Source organism: Sinocyclocheilus rhinocerous, unplaced genomic scaffold (assembly GCF_001515625.1).
Source record: "Sinocyclocheilus rhinocerous isolate Xijiao unplaced genomic scaffold, SAMN03320098_v1.1 scaffold2318, whole genome shotgun sequence".
NCBI classification, from domain to species: domain Eukaryota; kingdom Metazoa; phylum Chordata; class Actinopteri; order Cypriniformes; family Cyprinidae; genus Sinocyclocheilus; species Sinocyclocheilus rhinocerous.
The window spans coordinates 272,889-285,930 of NW_015654931.1; the positions used below are offsets into that span (position 1 = coordinate 272,889).

Here is a 13,042-nt window from a genome sequence, read left to right on the forward strand (position 1 = left end):
AGGAGTCTGGCACACCTGGTCAAAATGTTTGTCACCTACACTAATATCAGTCTCTTTGCATTCCTTCCTACTCCTACAGTATCCTTCCTTGGCATACTGTACATATCCTGCAGGATCTAGACCATGCCAGCAAGATATTCAACTGCAAAACCTTACAGTGCTGTATTTAACCAAATAAAAACATGAACTCTTGTATAATTAGCTTTTGATAATGTGGTATTTAGGAGTGCGAGGATTTGCCACAGTTTAACAGGATGTTAGCAATCCATGTTCAAAAACATCAAGAACATAGACAATAGTGTATATTATCATTCTAATGCAATTTAAGAACCAAGCTGATTAAAACACTTAAACATTCTGATGTTGACTGGCCAAAGAGCTGCCAACACAAACTGCAATACTGCAAATATCGGTTTATTATCAGCAAACATCATCAGAACAAACATCATCTTTGCAACTTTACAACACAAAATAAAATGTTTTATATTACAATTCTAAAAAATGCTTAAAAATTGGTTACCGTCATCAACGCACTACGATGCCATATGAACATTTGGTTTCTTTGGCTGCATATATGCAACCGTTTGAATATTTCATTGAAGGTCTGAAAACAGATTACATGCATCATACATCAAATATAGAAAGTGTCCATACATTTCTGTCTATACAGAAATTATTTAAATCTTAAAAAAAGAAACAGAAAAAGAGAGAATATCCAACTTCACATGTTTTCAACACCTCTGATTCGCCGGGCGAGTTGTATGTCTCGTGGAAACAATGTCACCCTCTTTGCATGAATGGCACAGAGGTTAGCATCAGAAAACAGACGGACCAAGAATGCTTCTGCAGCCTGAAAGCACATGAAAGAGCCAAGTTATGTACTCTAAATTATGACAATAAAAAATATATATACTGCAATACAAAAATATGACAATGTGAATTTTGGATGCGAGAAATTAATCGTGAGAGTTAATAACAATGTAGATTTAGTTTGTTTTTCAATTTAAAGCAGTCTGCCTAGACGCATTACATTTCCACCTGGTATTAACATGTATTAACATGCTGTGAACACATGTTCGGATTTGTTATGACACTCCCTCTATCATCACATACACAAAAACAAGAAATTCATTGCGTAACTGCAGTTAAAGGGTTAGTTCACCCAAAAATGAAAATTCTGTCATTAATTACTCACACTCATGGCGTTTCAAACCCGTAAGACCTTCGTTCATCTTCTGTTTGGAGGTAAACAGCGTATGCTGTTCTGTGTCAGCTGCGCCATGTGGATACGTTGTTTTCGTTCAGATCAAATCACAACAACATAGGAAACATCCGACGTGATGCAGCGGACACAGAACAGCATCTCAGATTCCATCAAAAATATCTTAATTTGTGTTCCGAAGATAAATGAAGGTCTTACGGGTTTGAAACGACATGAGGGTGAGTAATTAATGACAGAATTTTCATTGTTGGGTGAACTAACCCTTTAACATGCATAACTGCTTTGTTTTGCATGCAACTTGAATAACCAATGTGAAGTCTTGATTTTCCACAAAAAGCAATAAATAAATTCATAAATGGTTCTTAGCTTGTTTTGTCTGTAAATTTTTTTAACATTCATTAGACTTTAAAAAATAACGTCTAATTTAAGTGAAATTAAAACAGTCTTCATATAAACCCATTATAATAAATGTCACATTTACCTGTGCAAGCAACAAGTAGGAAATATACAGAAATTGAATCAGAATCAGAAAGAGCTTTATTGCCAAGTATGTTTGCACATACAAGGAATTTGTTATAGTGTCACAAGCTTCCAGTACACGGAGACAACAACAACACACAGATAATATAAGTGAGATGTGAATAAAATACACATGCATAAATATAAACCACAAAAAAAGAATAAATTGTATGTACAGGTGTGCTATAGATAGAATAGGAATAGAATAAAATAAAATAAAATAAAGTTGTAGGGATGTACTAGGATTAGGGTGATAAGTATACGGTTATTGCACATACTTTAATTGCACAATGGGAGAACATTAACTGTTCATGAGGTAGATTGCCTGGGGAAAGAAACTGTTCTTGTGCCTGGCTGTCCTGGTAATTGAATGAAGTTATCAAACACTAAATTCTAAATTAAATATAGATGAATCCTTAAAGCTACAAAAGTTACTGATTTCCTCTTTTTTCTTTTGTTCTTTGACATCACAGCAGCTGGATTATATTATTTGGCTGCTATTACTTTAAGAGCTGCCGCTGCTGTACGAGACGCGGATCTGATACGCATGCTCAGTTTCCTTCGTGTTTTAATATGAAATGATACAGGCTACAGCGCGCACCACCGTTTTTGTGCATGCAATTGAACAGCACGCGCTCCAAGCACAGTATAACGGCTGACAGGACAGGAATATTCATTTTTAACTGACATATGACCTGACAACATCTCATTTGACCGCAATTCACTGTTGTTCTACTGAAGCTCCTCGTCACCTGTACCGTTTCCACGCTTGTTTGTCTAACGCCTGGTGCTGAGGCAAAGTGGAGTGCGCCTCTGAAAAGTCCAGAGGTGGACAAAGTACACAACTCTATTACTTGAGTATAAGTACAGATACTGCTGGTCAAATATTACTCCATTACAAGTGAAAGTTGTAAAGACAGATTTTAAGCAAGACTTATTTGACATCAAAACAAATTATTTTTTAAATGCCGTCTAATTGCTCTCGCTGTACTTTGATGTCATACACAGAATGGTCTGTGCTGTGCTGCTTCAGTCAAACATCTGTGTTTTATTAGGAGACGCACAACAGTTCTTCTGTGGCTTTATAGGTAATATTTTCATTTACACAATTTTGCAAAATCAGACAATATTTGTTCTAATAAATACCACAATATTAACTTCTTATTATTGAATTGTTGCAAATAAATATCACATTTGCAACTGGTCAGTGTTCAAAACATGCTGGGAAATCACTCCACGTAACACTACAAGAGTGATTACTCATAGGCTGTCTAAAAAATAAGTCATGTTTAAGAGAAGAAGAAAAAAAAAATCACAGACTGACTTTCAAAGCTGCTACATCATAATGACTTTCTAATTCGAGGACGTTGATAGAAATGTAGTGGACTGAAAAGTATGATATTTGTCTTTCAAATGTAGTGAAGTTAAAGTAATATGTTTCCAGAAAAAAATAATACTCAAGTAAAGTACAGATACTCAAAAAGTGTACTCAAGTACCGTAATCAAGTAAATGTACTTCGTTACTGTCCAACTCTGGAAAAAGTCTACCGATTGATGTGGTCGTAAAGATGTTCTGCATCTAAATAAACGCAATTCTTGTCAAGAAAAAAAGAGACAGATGCTGCAGCTGTGAGTGGGGTGGCCAACCCTAGCGCCACCCCTGCATTAAAGGGGTCATATGATGCTATTTTAAAGATCATTATTTTGTGTATTTGGTGTAACAGAATATGTTGACATGCTTTAATGTTCAAAAAACACATTATTTTTCAAATACTGTACATTATTGTAGGTCCTCTATGCCCCGCCAATGGCCTTTGTGCACAGCCAGCTTTGTACTCTTCTAGGTTAAAGAAAACTGTTGTCCATAAAATGCGTTGCACAAATTCGAACATCTGGGTTGTGCTGTTCTGTTGTAAATAAATCTTAACCAATGATTCCTAATTGCATCTACTTCCGGAAGGCAAAAATAAAGTGCTTTTGCTTTCACACTGAAACACAGTGTCTCCCTGACATGGCTGCATCAACACTACTGCTGTTCCTGAAACCACGCCTTCTTTCTTTGCATGAACATTTGGGCGGCATTATGCTAATATTTCCACATAGTGAGGTAGATATGTGGGGGCGTGTTAGAACGAGCCGTTTTAGGGGGGCGTGGCAGAGTCTTAACTTTGATAAAGAATATCTCTTTGGTTTTGAGACTTTAGTCTTTGCAACTTCAGGGATCTTATCTATGCAAAATCAGCTTGTAACACTCCAAAGAGAAAGGAAAACTTGAAATCGCATCATATGACCCCTTTAAGCTTTCTTTCTTTTTCCCCCCTGTAGCGGAAAATCATTCGTTCACCTTTATACATAATAAAAATACCAAAGACGCACATTTTTATAGTTAATTTAAAAGTTAAAAGTTCTCCACTGTGTGTACTGTGCAGTGATTTAGATATGTTAAGCAGCTATTTCCACGGACCAATCAGCATCCAGGGCCGGAACTCTTCATTTTATAATACAATGTGAATGCAAAATCAATCCTTTTTAATTGTCACCTACCTCCTGTAAAGCCATTAGAGCATATCCCTGCCACATCATGTGTTCTCGACTAAATGTCTGGCACACCTCTCGAACCTGTCAGGAGGAAAAAATAATGTTTATATCAATAAAACAGCTTGCTCATGTTTCAAATTATTAAGTGTCAAAAGGCTTGTCAGAAGTGGTTATTGAAGGATGCACAGAAGCAGTAGTACCAGCCGTGAAAACGGGGCCTTGCGCAGCAACAGATCAGTAGACTTCTGATATCTGCGTATCTCCATGAGAGCTCGAGTGCCAGGGCGAAACCTGTGTTTCTTGCGTGGGGACGCTTCTAGAACAGAAAGCACATAAACGGTAGACATTTAGCTAATGCTTTGGCATCCAGTTCACTTTGTACATGTTCAGTTTACCTGAAGAGTATTCCAGAAACAGTAGGGTTAATATAACCATCCCATTAGACATTCTCAACAGAGCTCTGAATCTGTGAGTTACTATGAAAACAGATGCTAAAAAGATTTAGGGTAGAGTGGGGAAATCGCCCCCCTACTGTTTTTCCCAAAATAACCACTAGAAAAACAAGATAAATTTTTGTAGTAACTATGGACTATGTTGACAAGAGTGATGCAGAAGTATTGGCTTATATAAGCTTACACTGGTGATGTACCTGAGAGAAAACGGGTTTCACAGTAAGTGATCTAATTTTCAGCTGTAAGAAAAAAAGCCTGTTGTTTTTTAGAACATCGCAGTTATATATGATATGAGAATATATGATATGGGAGTATGCGTTAAGAAAAATATAATTGTTTTCAGAATGATATAATTTTTTTCCAAACCTAGTCTGTTAAACAGGGGGCATGAATTAATTACTATAGTTAGCCTGTTCTGAACATCAAATCCTTTGTTTTCCATCAGATGTATTCTAAAGATACACGGGGCAACTTTTAGAGCAATGTTACCATCAACGGGCAACCAGGGGCCTGTTTCATAAAACAAGTTTACCAAATAAGCCACGCTTATTTCAGTTAGTCTGACTTATTTTGAACCAAATCAACTGACAATAAGTCAGACTTATACCCGATTCAGACTACACAATTTTAGCCCGATTTTGCCACGATTTGCTTGACGTAGGGTGTCGTGGGGATTCGTAAACGACAATGGGCGTCAGGACGCAAGATTCCATCGTTTCAGCACGTGTAGTGTGTCATAGTGGACGACAACCGATTCCGCGTCTGCGATGCTTCACAACATCACGACAGAAAGACTAGCATGTTTAATTTTTTTTCCATCGTCCACGACGAGTTCTGTCACATTGGTGACGTTGACCAATAGCAGCACAGAAGCTCTTTCATACACAGGTTTCAAACATGGCGAAACGAAAGAGAGATGATGGTGCTGCTAGGTGGAATTATGAGATGGAGGAAAGGTTCGTGGAGCTGTGGCAACAGTACTCCTGCCTGTATGATGTGTCATCGAGGGACTACCACGACAGAACAAAGAAAGAAAAATGCTGGCGAACTATAGCGGAAGCGCTTCAGGAATGTTTACACTTGTTTTTGGAAGTCAGTCGCTAGTTCCGCCTTCTCGATGACATCACGCGCGTCGTTAAAGACGGCAAGCGATGAATGGTCGGGAAGCAACGTGTAGTCTGACATGTTTCTTGTCCACGACACGACAAGATTTTAGGAGTCAAAATCCTGTAATCTGACACAGTGACTATCGTGACCGACAAAAATATTGTGTAGTCTGAACCCGGCATAACTGAAATAAACCTGACTTATTTGGTAAACTTGTTTCATGAAACAGGCCCCAGGTGAGACACAGGGCCCACGACCGATTTAAAGTATCCAGACAGAAATTTGTTACCCATTCTCAATGGAAAAGTGCCCAAGCAACATTGCTCAAAAAAAGTTGCCCCGTGTATAATCAGCCTAACTAGTTGATTGAATCAAAATATTTGGACTTTATATTAAAACGATACCTCAAATTAGCATCAGCTAGCTAGTTAGGTAGCCAGATAGCATCAGCTAACAACATTTTGTAATTCATAATTATAGATTAGCCAACAATAGCCAACAATACACTGTACGAGTCAAAATTATTGATTTTTGTTTTATGCCAAAAACCATTAGGATATTAAGTAAAGATCATGTTCCATGAAGATATTTTGTAAATTTCTTACTGTAAATAGACCTGTCGCAATAATCAACATATCGACTTATTGCGCAATATATGTACATGACCTCAATCATTTTTGGTGACGCAATATATCACCCATTATATTTACTTAAAAATGAATGTCACCGTGTTTTGTACATTCCACTTGCGCCTGTGTCTTTTGCAGCTTCTCAATTCTCAATGGAAAAGTGCCCAAGCAACATTGCTCAAAAAAAGTTGCCCCGTGTATAATCAGCCTAACTAGTTGATTGAATCAAAATATTTGGACTTTATATTAAAACGATACCTCAAATTAGCATCAGCTAGCTAGTTAGGTAGCCAGATAGCATCAGCTAACAACATTTTGTAATTCATAATTATAGATTAGCCAACAATAGCCAACAATACACTGTACGAGTCAAAATTATTGATTTTTGTTTTATGCCAAAAACCATTAGGATATTAAGTAAAGATCATGTTCCATGAAGATATTTTGTAAATTTCTTACTGTAAATAGACCTGTCGCAATAATCAACATATCGACTTATTGCGCAATATATGTACATGACCTCAATCATTTTTGGTGACGCAATATATCACCCATTATATTTACTTAAAAATGAATGTCACCGTGTTTTGTACATTCCAGTTGCGCCTGTGTCTTTTGCAGCTTCTCATACATAACGTGGTGTAGTAATGAGGTGCTAGTTCAAATTTTAAAAATGCTTCTACAAAACAAAGTTTCATCTGCAGATATGGTCTTGTTTAGGGATCTGTGCCTTTGTGCATACGGGCAACTGACTGCTAAGTAGGGATTGTGTTTTTCAGCAATACAGTGCACCCTTCATTTACAGAGAAAAGAAGGTCAGGGAAAAATCTGTAAATGGAAAAATCTCCATACAAGTTCTTTGTGCATTTTTTTTCTACTTGTTTCTTTGCACTTTTTGTTAAAAAAATTTTTTTATTTACTATTTATTCATTTTTTTAAGGTATCTAATATTTTGATACTTAATTTCCATGATCTAACTAATTCAAATTATTTTATTTAAAAAAATTTACCCTTATGACTGGTTTTGTGGCCCAGGGTCACAAATGATTATTTTTACTAAATGCAAACCTCTTTTTTGAGATTCAAACTTGAAATGAAAATGTATTTTGAATCTATTGAATTCTCTACAAACTTTAAAACAATGGACCTTTTTCACATTTCCTGGTTTCTCAGCAGCGGAAATCGTCATAGTTGGGTTAACTTGAAGAGCGGTGAATGGGAGAGTACCACAAATATATTTTTTGCATTCCCATTTAAAAAAAAAAAAATACAAATATGAAAAACTTTCGAGGATTTACGATGCTGATGACCGTTAAACGCGTCATCACAGTCTTGTGAAAAGGGTCCATGGCTTTGCTTGGCACTTCCTCTGGACTGTTGTTGTATTGTTATGATTTGACAATTGTTATTGTTTTTTCAAGCATTCAATAAAAAAAAAAACATTAAGTGCACATGCATGACGCACACAGCTAAGAGAAGGACGCCGGTGTGAGCGGGTTTACCGGAGGGTCCGCTGGTGCGCCGGGCTCTGGAGGTTGACGGTGTTGGCCGCGGCTCTGGAGGAGATCTGCGCCTGGGGGTCGACGGCTTTCGCCTGCGAGCTGATTTATTATGCCGCATGGCCACACAATATCAGATCAACAACGCTAGACTGCAACACACCGAAAACAACTGTTAGTCGCGTGTGAACGGATACTGATCACAGTAACATTACTCTCTTACACTCACGTTAAATATCGGAAAACGTGTTCTCCAGTTCACATAACGTTACAAAACTATTAAAATTGAATGCAAAACGACTGCGCGACGTCAGACACTTTCTCTCTCTATTCCGGGGCCTATATTTCGCGAGGTCTACCAATTTCAGGCAATCAAAACTCACAAAACCAGCGTATTATTTACCAATACCGTAGTTTTGAGGTCTTCGATCACGCACGAATTCAAACAGTGCTGCACGCTGCCAAAATAGTTCTCTGGCCAATGAGGGAGCCCAAAGCGCATGACGTCACGAAGAGACATTTGATTGGGCCACCCCTATTTACTTATTTTAAATAATGTTTGCTACAGCACAATTTTATTATGGTGTGTACTACCAGGTACCAGTAATAAAGTTGAAAAATATATATATAATGGCTCCCTTTCAAATAAATAAAATGAGAATAAAAGAGCGATGGAAATGGGTGTGCTCTATTGCAAAAAGCTTATCCATATGGTTCTTGTTACTTTTCTCTGCGCTGGACCAGATGCACCAATCATAGTTGTCTCTAATATTTTAAGATTTGCTAAGGATGTTTAGTGAAGATTTCTGGCCCTTTGAGGACATTTAAAATATCAGATTACAACACAATTTCAGTTACTCTTACAATTTCTCCAATAACACAAAAAAATGCGGCTCAGTGAAGGATTCGGCTTTCTGAGCCCCCTGGAGGAAGAACAACAGTTTAATGGAAAACAGTAGACATTAATCATTAGGGCTGGGTAAAAAATATCGATATCTCGATATTAATCGATTCTCATTTTTTCGGAACGATATCGATTCTTAAATCCCAAGAATCGATTAATCTAGCCTGTTTTCAGTTAATGGACGGAGCACTGAAGGGCACTTCCCATCCAATAAATCGCAATAAGCATTGTGCTTTGGTACTTTTAATATGAAACCTAAGTCTCAGATTTCAAATTCTGTCCATTGTATTGCAGTATTCAAACAATAAATGCCGTTTTGGCGCTGTTTAATGTGGAGTGATAGCTCCTCAGTTCAACAGACGTGAACTGATCATCTCCACATTAATACCAGTTTCAGCACATAAACAATAAACATGACTAAACATCCGAAGGTAAGTTAAATGAAAGAGTACAGCTTTACAATCCGTATTCTGTCTCATGTAATCACTCAATCAGTGTTTCCTCCGCGCAAAGACATCAATAGGCATATAACGTCTTGTAAACAATGTCACTTAATGTCACATTTACCTCAGAAAAACATATTCGGTGACCATAAACTCATTAGTCAGATAGAAAAATAAACTGTAGAGAGGGGCATTTTGCTAAATATATGCACCATATAACATATTCATTATAAAATTGACTGTTCTTCAATGTTTAATTTATGTTTTTATGACAGCCACCTTTTATATAAAAAAAATAAAACGAATTAAAGTAGAAATATTATTATGTAATTGTAACTTTATTATTTTAAAAACTTAATTAAGTGTAATTTTAACAAATCAGTCAATTTTAACCTTCAGTATTATAGTATTGTAGTACCGACTGACTCATGTATATTTTACAGCATTAGTTGAGAGATTTTTTTTCCTTGAGAAAATGTGGCATGTGTGGAATCGAATCGAATCGTGAAATTTGTGTCAAAACCCAGCCCTATTAATCATAGAAATTTGCTTTGTTGTTTAAATTGATATATTATCATGTCATCTTTGGTTCAAAGTGCAGAGATATTTCATTATGTGATTATTTTTATTTTATATATTTATTTATTTATTTTTGTGTGCATGTTATTTAATCCCAGAGGTTGACATTCTGTCATGACAAAGTTTTAGATTGAAGGTTGAAGGGTCTAAATTGGTTATATTTTACACAGAATTGTCTATTATATGAAATTGAAAAAGTAAATGAAAATCTTGAATTCATTAACATTATTACATCCAAAACATTATTACTAATAAGCATAATAATGTAACATTATTACAACAAAACAGCCATTTATTTCCAGTTTCATCATTTCATCATCATCAAAATACTGATTACAGATTTAAAGCTAAAAGGTATTTTATTGGTACTTGATTACTTAAAAGATCATGATCACATGAGATGTCAGCATAGGTGGTCACAATTGTGAACAGTGGGAAAACACACAGCCTCGTTTTTAGGTGACTGATTGAATCCTTTATACATTAATTGTCCTTTTCCCTCATAATTGCATGCATTTAAAAATATGCTTTAATGCTCAGACTTCGTCTGAACTTCATCCTCACTCTACCTGGACTTCATCCTGTTCTTCATCTGACCAGCACATATCCAACAAGTGCTATTATATACCAAAGCAAAGGCAATGCAAAATCGCTGCTTTACAACATTGCACGTGACTTTAAAAACCTTAAAATGAAGACAATCTCTTATCTTCTACTTATAAAGACAAAAATCCCTTGAACTAACACAATTCAATTCAATAACAATAAGAAAATGTGAAGGTACTGTAAATAAGTTAATAAATTAACAAAAATAAAGTTAATAACATTTATAAATTATTATATGACTAAATGGAGTAATAAAATGTTTGAATATGATTAAATAATTGTTTTTTTAAAAGAAAGAAAAAACAGATCAGAGTCACTCTCTTAAATCATCACACACAGGTTGCTGAGAATCCTTAGATACTTCAATATAAAGTTTGCAAAGTTATAATGGGTCTTGACTGATTTTAAGCTTCCCACTGGTAACAACTGTGACCAAAAATAAATCTCATGCTTTCACTAACTTAAAAATAATAGATATAATAACTTCTTCAATATATAAATAACTTTATAATAACTAATTCAATGGGCTTTGCAACGATTTGTATCGTAAAAAGCGCTATACAAATAAATAAACTTGAATTGAATTCACTTACAGTAGCTGGAGAAAATGGTATTAAATGGGTTAAGTGTTGTTTCAATTTGGGAATAACACAATGGGACATTTCCCATCATGTTGAAATATGTGGCTATAAAAATGTTATAAAACTATAAAACCTTTTATTGGTTAATATTCATCAATGTGAACTACAGTAGTAGTATAATTTCGAATTGCATACAACAAATGAATATTTAGCTCAGTTAGTTTAAAGAAATGTAAACTTTATTAAATGAACTGTAAAATTACACAAATATCTTTTATCTGATAGGTTAATGACAGGTGTAAGGAAATGTCTCATTCAGCATCCGTCAGGTCTCTTCAATATTTTACAATGTTTGCAAAACAGTTTTGAGCAGCTCAAATGCAAATGACTGAATACAGGGGAAAGGTACAAAACATTTTCAAACCACAAAGGAAAAATACACTTTTCGTTCCTTAATCTCAATTTTTAAACTACACACATACAGTATCCCTCATATTTTCCAATGAGTGAAGCAAAGAATGTACTTCATGTCTCATTCTGTGTCCATCACTTGGACAGATTCATCCACAACATCCAGTGTTAATGGAGTCACTGTTTTTGTGAGCACAGCAGTAGTGCCTGGCTTGTATCTGTACATACCCTCCCTGGATCATTGGAAGAAAGAGAGAATATTTAGTTGAGTCTTAAGATATTTTATTAAAACATATCTATATCTGTAAACTCAGAAGGTTATTATAAGACCATGGCAGTTTTGTATTGAACAATTTTTTTTGGTTATAGTGCTGGATGAGAGTTGATCAGGGGTATAATCCAGAAAGTATGAATTTTATAAGGTTATTTTTGTTATCCAGCATCTGAAAGCGCCTCCTCCACTTGCATGCAATTAAACCTATGATGGTTGAGGGCATAGCAAGTGTCCAGCGTTCATTTAATTTTCTCATTTAAATAAGTAAAACAAAATCAATCAAGTTACAATTTTGAAGTGCACTTTTTCTCTTTGGAATTTGCAGTGAGAACGCACTATTTATACAAAAATGGCACAGAATGGTGCAAAGTACACAAATAGAGTGCTTTTTTGTAGGCCAAACCCCGGAAACAAATTAGCATCTTAGCACTTCTGGTTCCATTATCTCAAAGTCAATGGGTTTTCTAAATGTGTTTTTGGTTAAATGCCTAAAAAATTTGGTCTGTGATTAACATAAGCTTTATGTATTTTCAAATTGTATTCTATGACACGAAATATATCAATAATACCCCTTTGTGATTTTTTAAAAGCTTTTACTTTTCTTGAAAAAGGTGGTTGTTAACAAGTGGTTAAATGGGACTAGAGGTTGTCATGCACATTAAATATTACGCTGAACAAGAAAACTTTCTTTCACAGCCTCACTGTGTTTATTATCACGCTCTTGCAAACAATTACAAGTCAAAATTTCAGAGAAAATGTTTAAAAAAAACTGAAAGAGTTGTTGGAGTTTAGTGATGGTGACGCTCATACGACCAGACTGTAGTTCATTATAGCTTTTTTCTGCTGCTGACTGAATTTAGTCTTCAAAATTAAAAGTTGTGTTTATTTATGAAGATTATAATGAACAAAACATGTTAGTAAAAATCATATTTTTTGTTGGTCACAGAGCTTATTTTCTGCAGTAATCCAAAAGCCAACAGAAAAATACTATTGGGTTTTTGTAATTGGAACCAGGGTGATGCTAACTTCAGGGTTGGCCTACAAAAGTACGTCCAAAAGTTTGTTGGGTTTTGTTTGATCAGTGTGTTACCCTGTCGGCGTCTGTTGGCATTGGTCGGGGTTGGTTTTCACCCGAGTGAACGTTCAATCAGCGTTTGTCAGCGTTTTGTTGGCCAACTTGTTTGTTGGTGTTTTTCAGTGTGGTGTGAATTGGCCTTCAGAAAGACCACGAGTTTCGGAATTGTTGCTTTCTGGAATGCCCCCCCCCCCCCCACAAAA

At 35.7% G+C, this 13,042-nt stretch overlaps 2 protein-coding genes across 4 annotated transcripts in view; both read right to left on the reverse strand.

The window, feature by feature from the left end:
- cenpa (histone H3-like centromeric protein A) lies at positions 1 to 8,482 on the reverse strand. Of its 3 annotated transcripts, none has more exons than XM_016524567.1 (5): positions 8,376 to 8,482; positions 7,970 to 8,118; positions 4,480 to 4,595; positions 4,286 to 4,360; positions 1 to 850 (listed from the first exon to the last, which is right to left on the reverse strand). In XM_016524567.1, the coding sequence occupies exons 2-5, from the start codon at positions 8,085 to 8,087 to the stop codon at positions 722 to 724; spliced, it is 438 nt and encodes a 145-aa protein (XP_016380053.1). In that variant the 5' UTR covers positions 8,088 to 8,118; positions 8,376 to 8,482; the 3' UTR covers positions 1 to 721. The 3 variants fall into 3 exon arrangements, with proteins under 3 accessions (XP_016380053.1, XP_016380052.1, XP_016380051.1); XM_016524566.1 differs by having other exon boundaries at positions 2 to 850; positions 8,370 to 8,482; XM_016524565.1 differs by having other exon boundaries at positions 4 to 850; positions 8,196 to 8,482.
- LOC107717727 (proteasome subunit beta type-7-like) overlaps positions 7,156 to 13,042 on the reverse strand; it is an 11,071-nt gene continuing 5,184 nt past the window's right edge. The window contains exons 8-9 of the mRNA XM_016524564.1: positions 11,318 to 11,723; positions 7,156 to 7,165 (exon numbers count right to left, since the gene is read on the reverse strand). Coding sequence (XP_016380050.1) covers positions 11,612 to 11,723 — 112 coding nt within the window. The 3' untranslated portion in view covers positions 7,156 to 7,165; positions 11,318 to 11,611. The remainder of the gene's footprint in view (positions 7,166 to 11,317; positions 11,724 to 13,042) is intronic.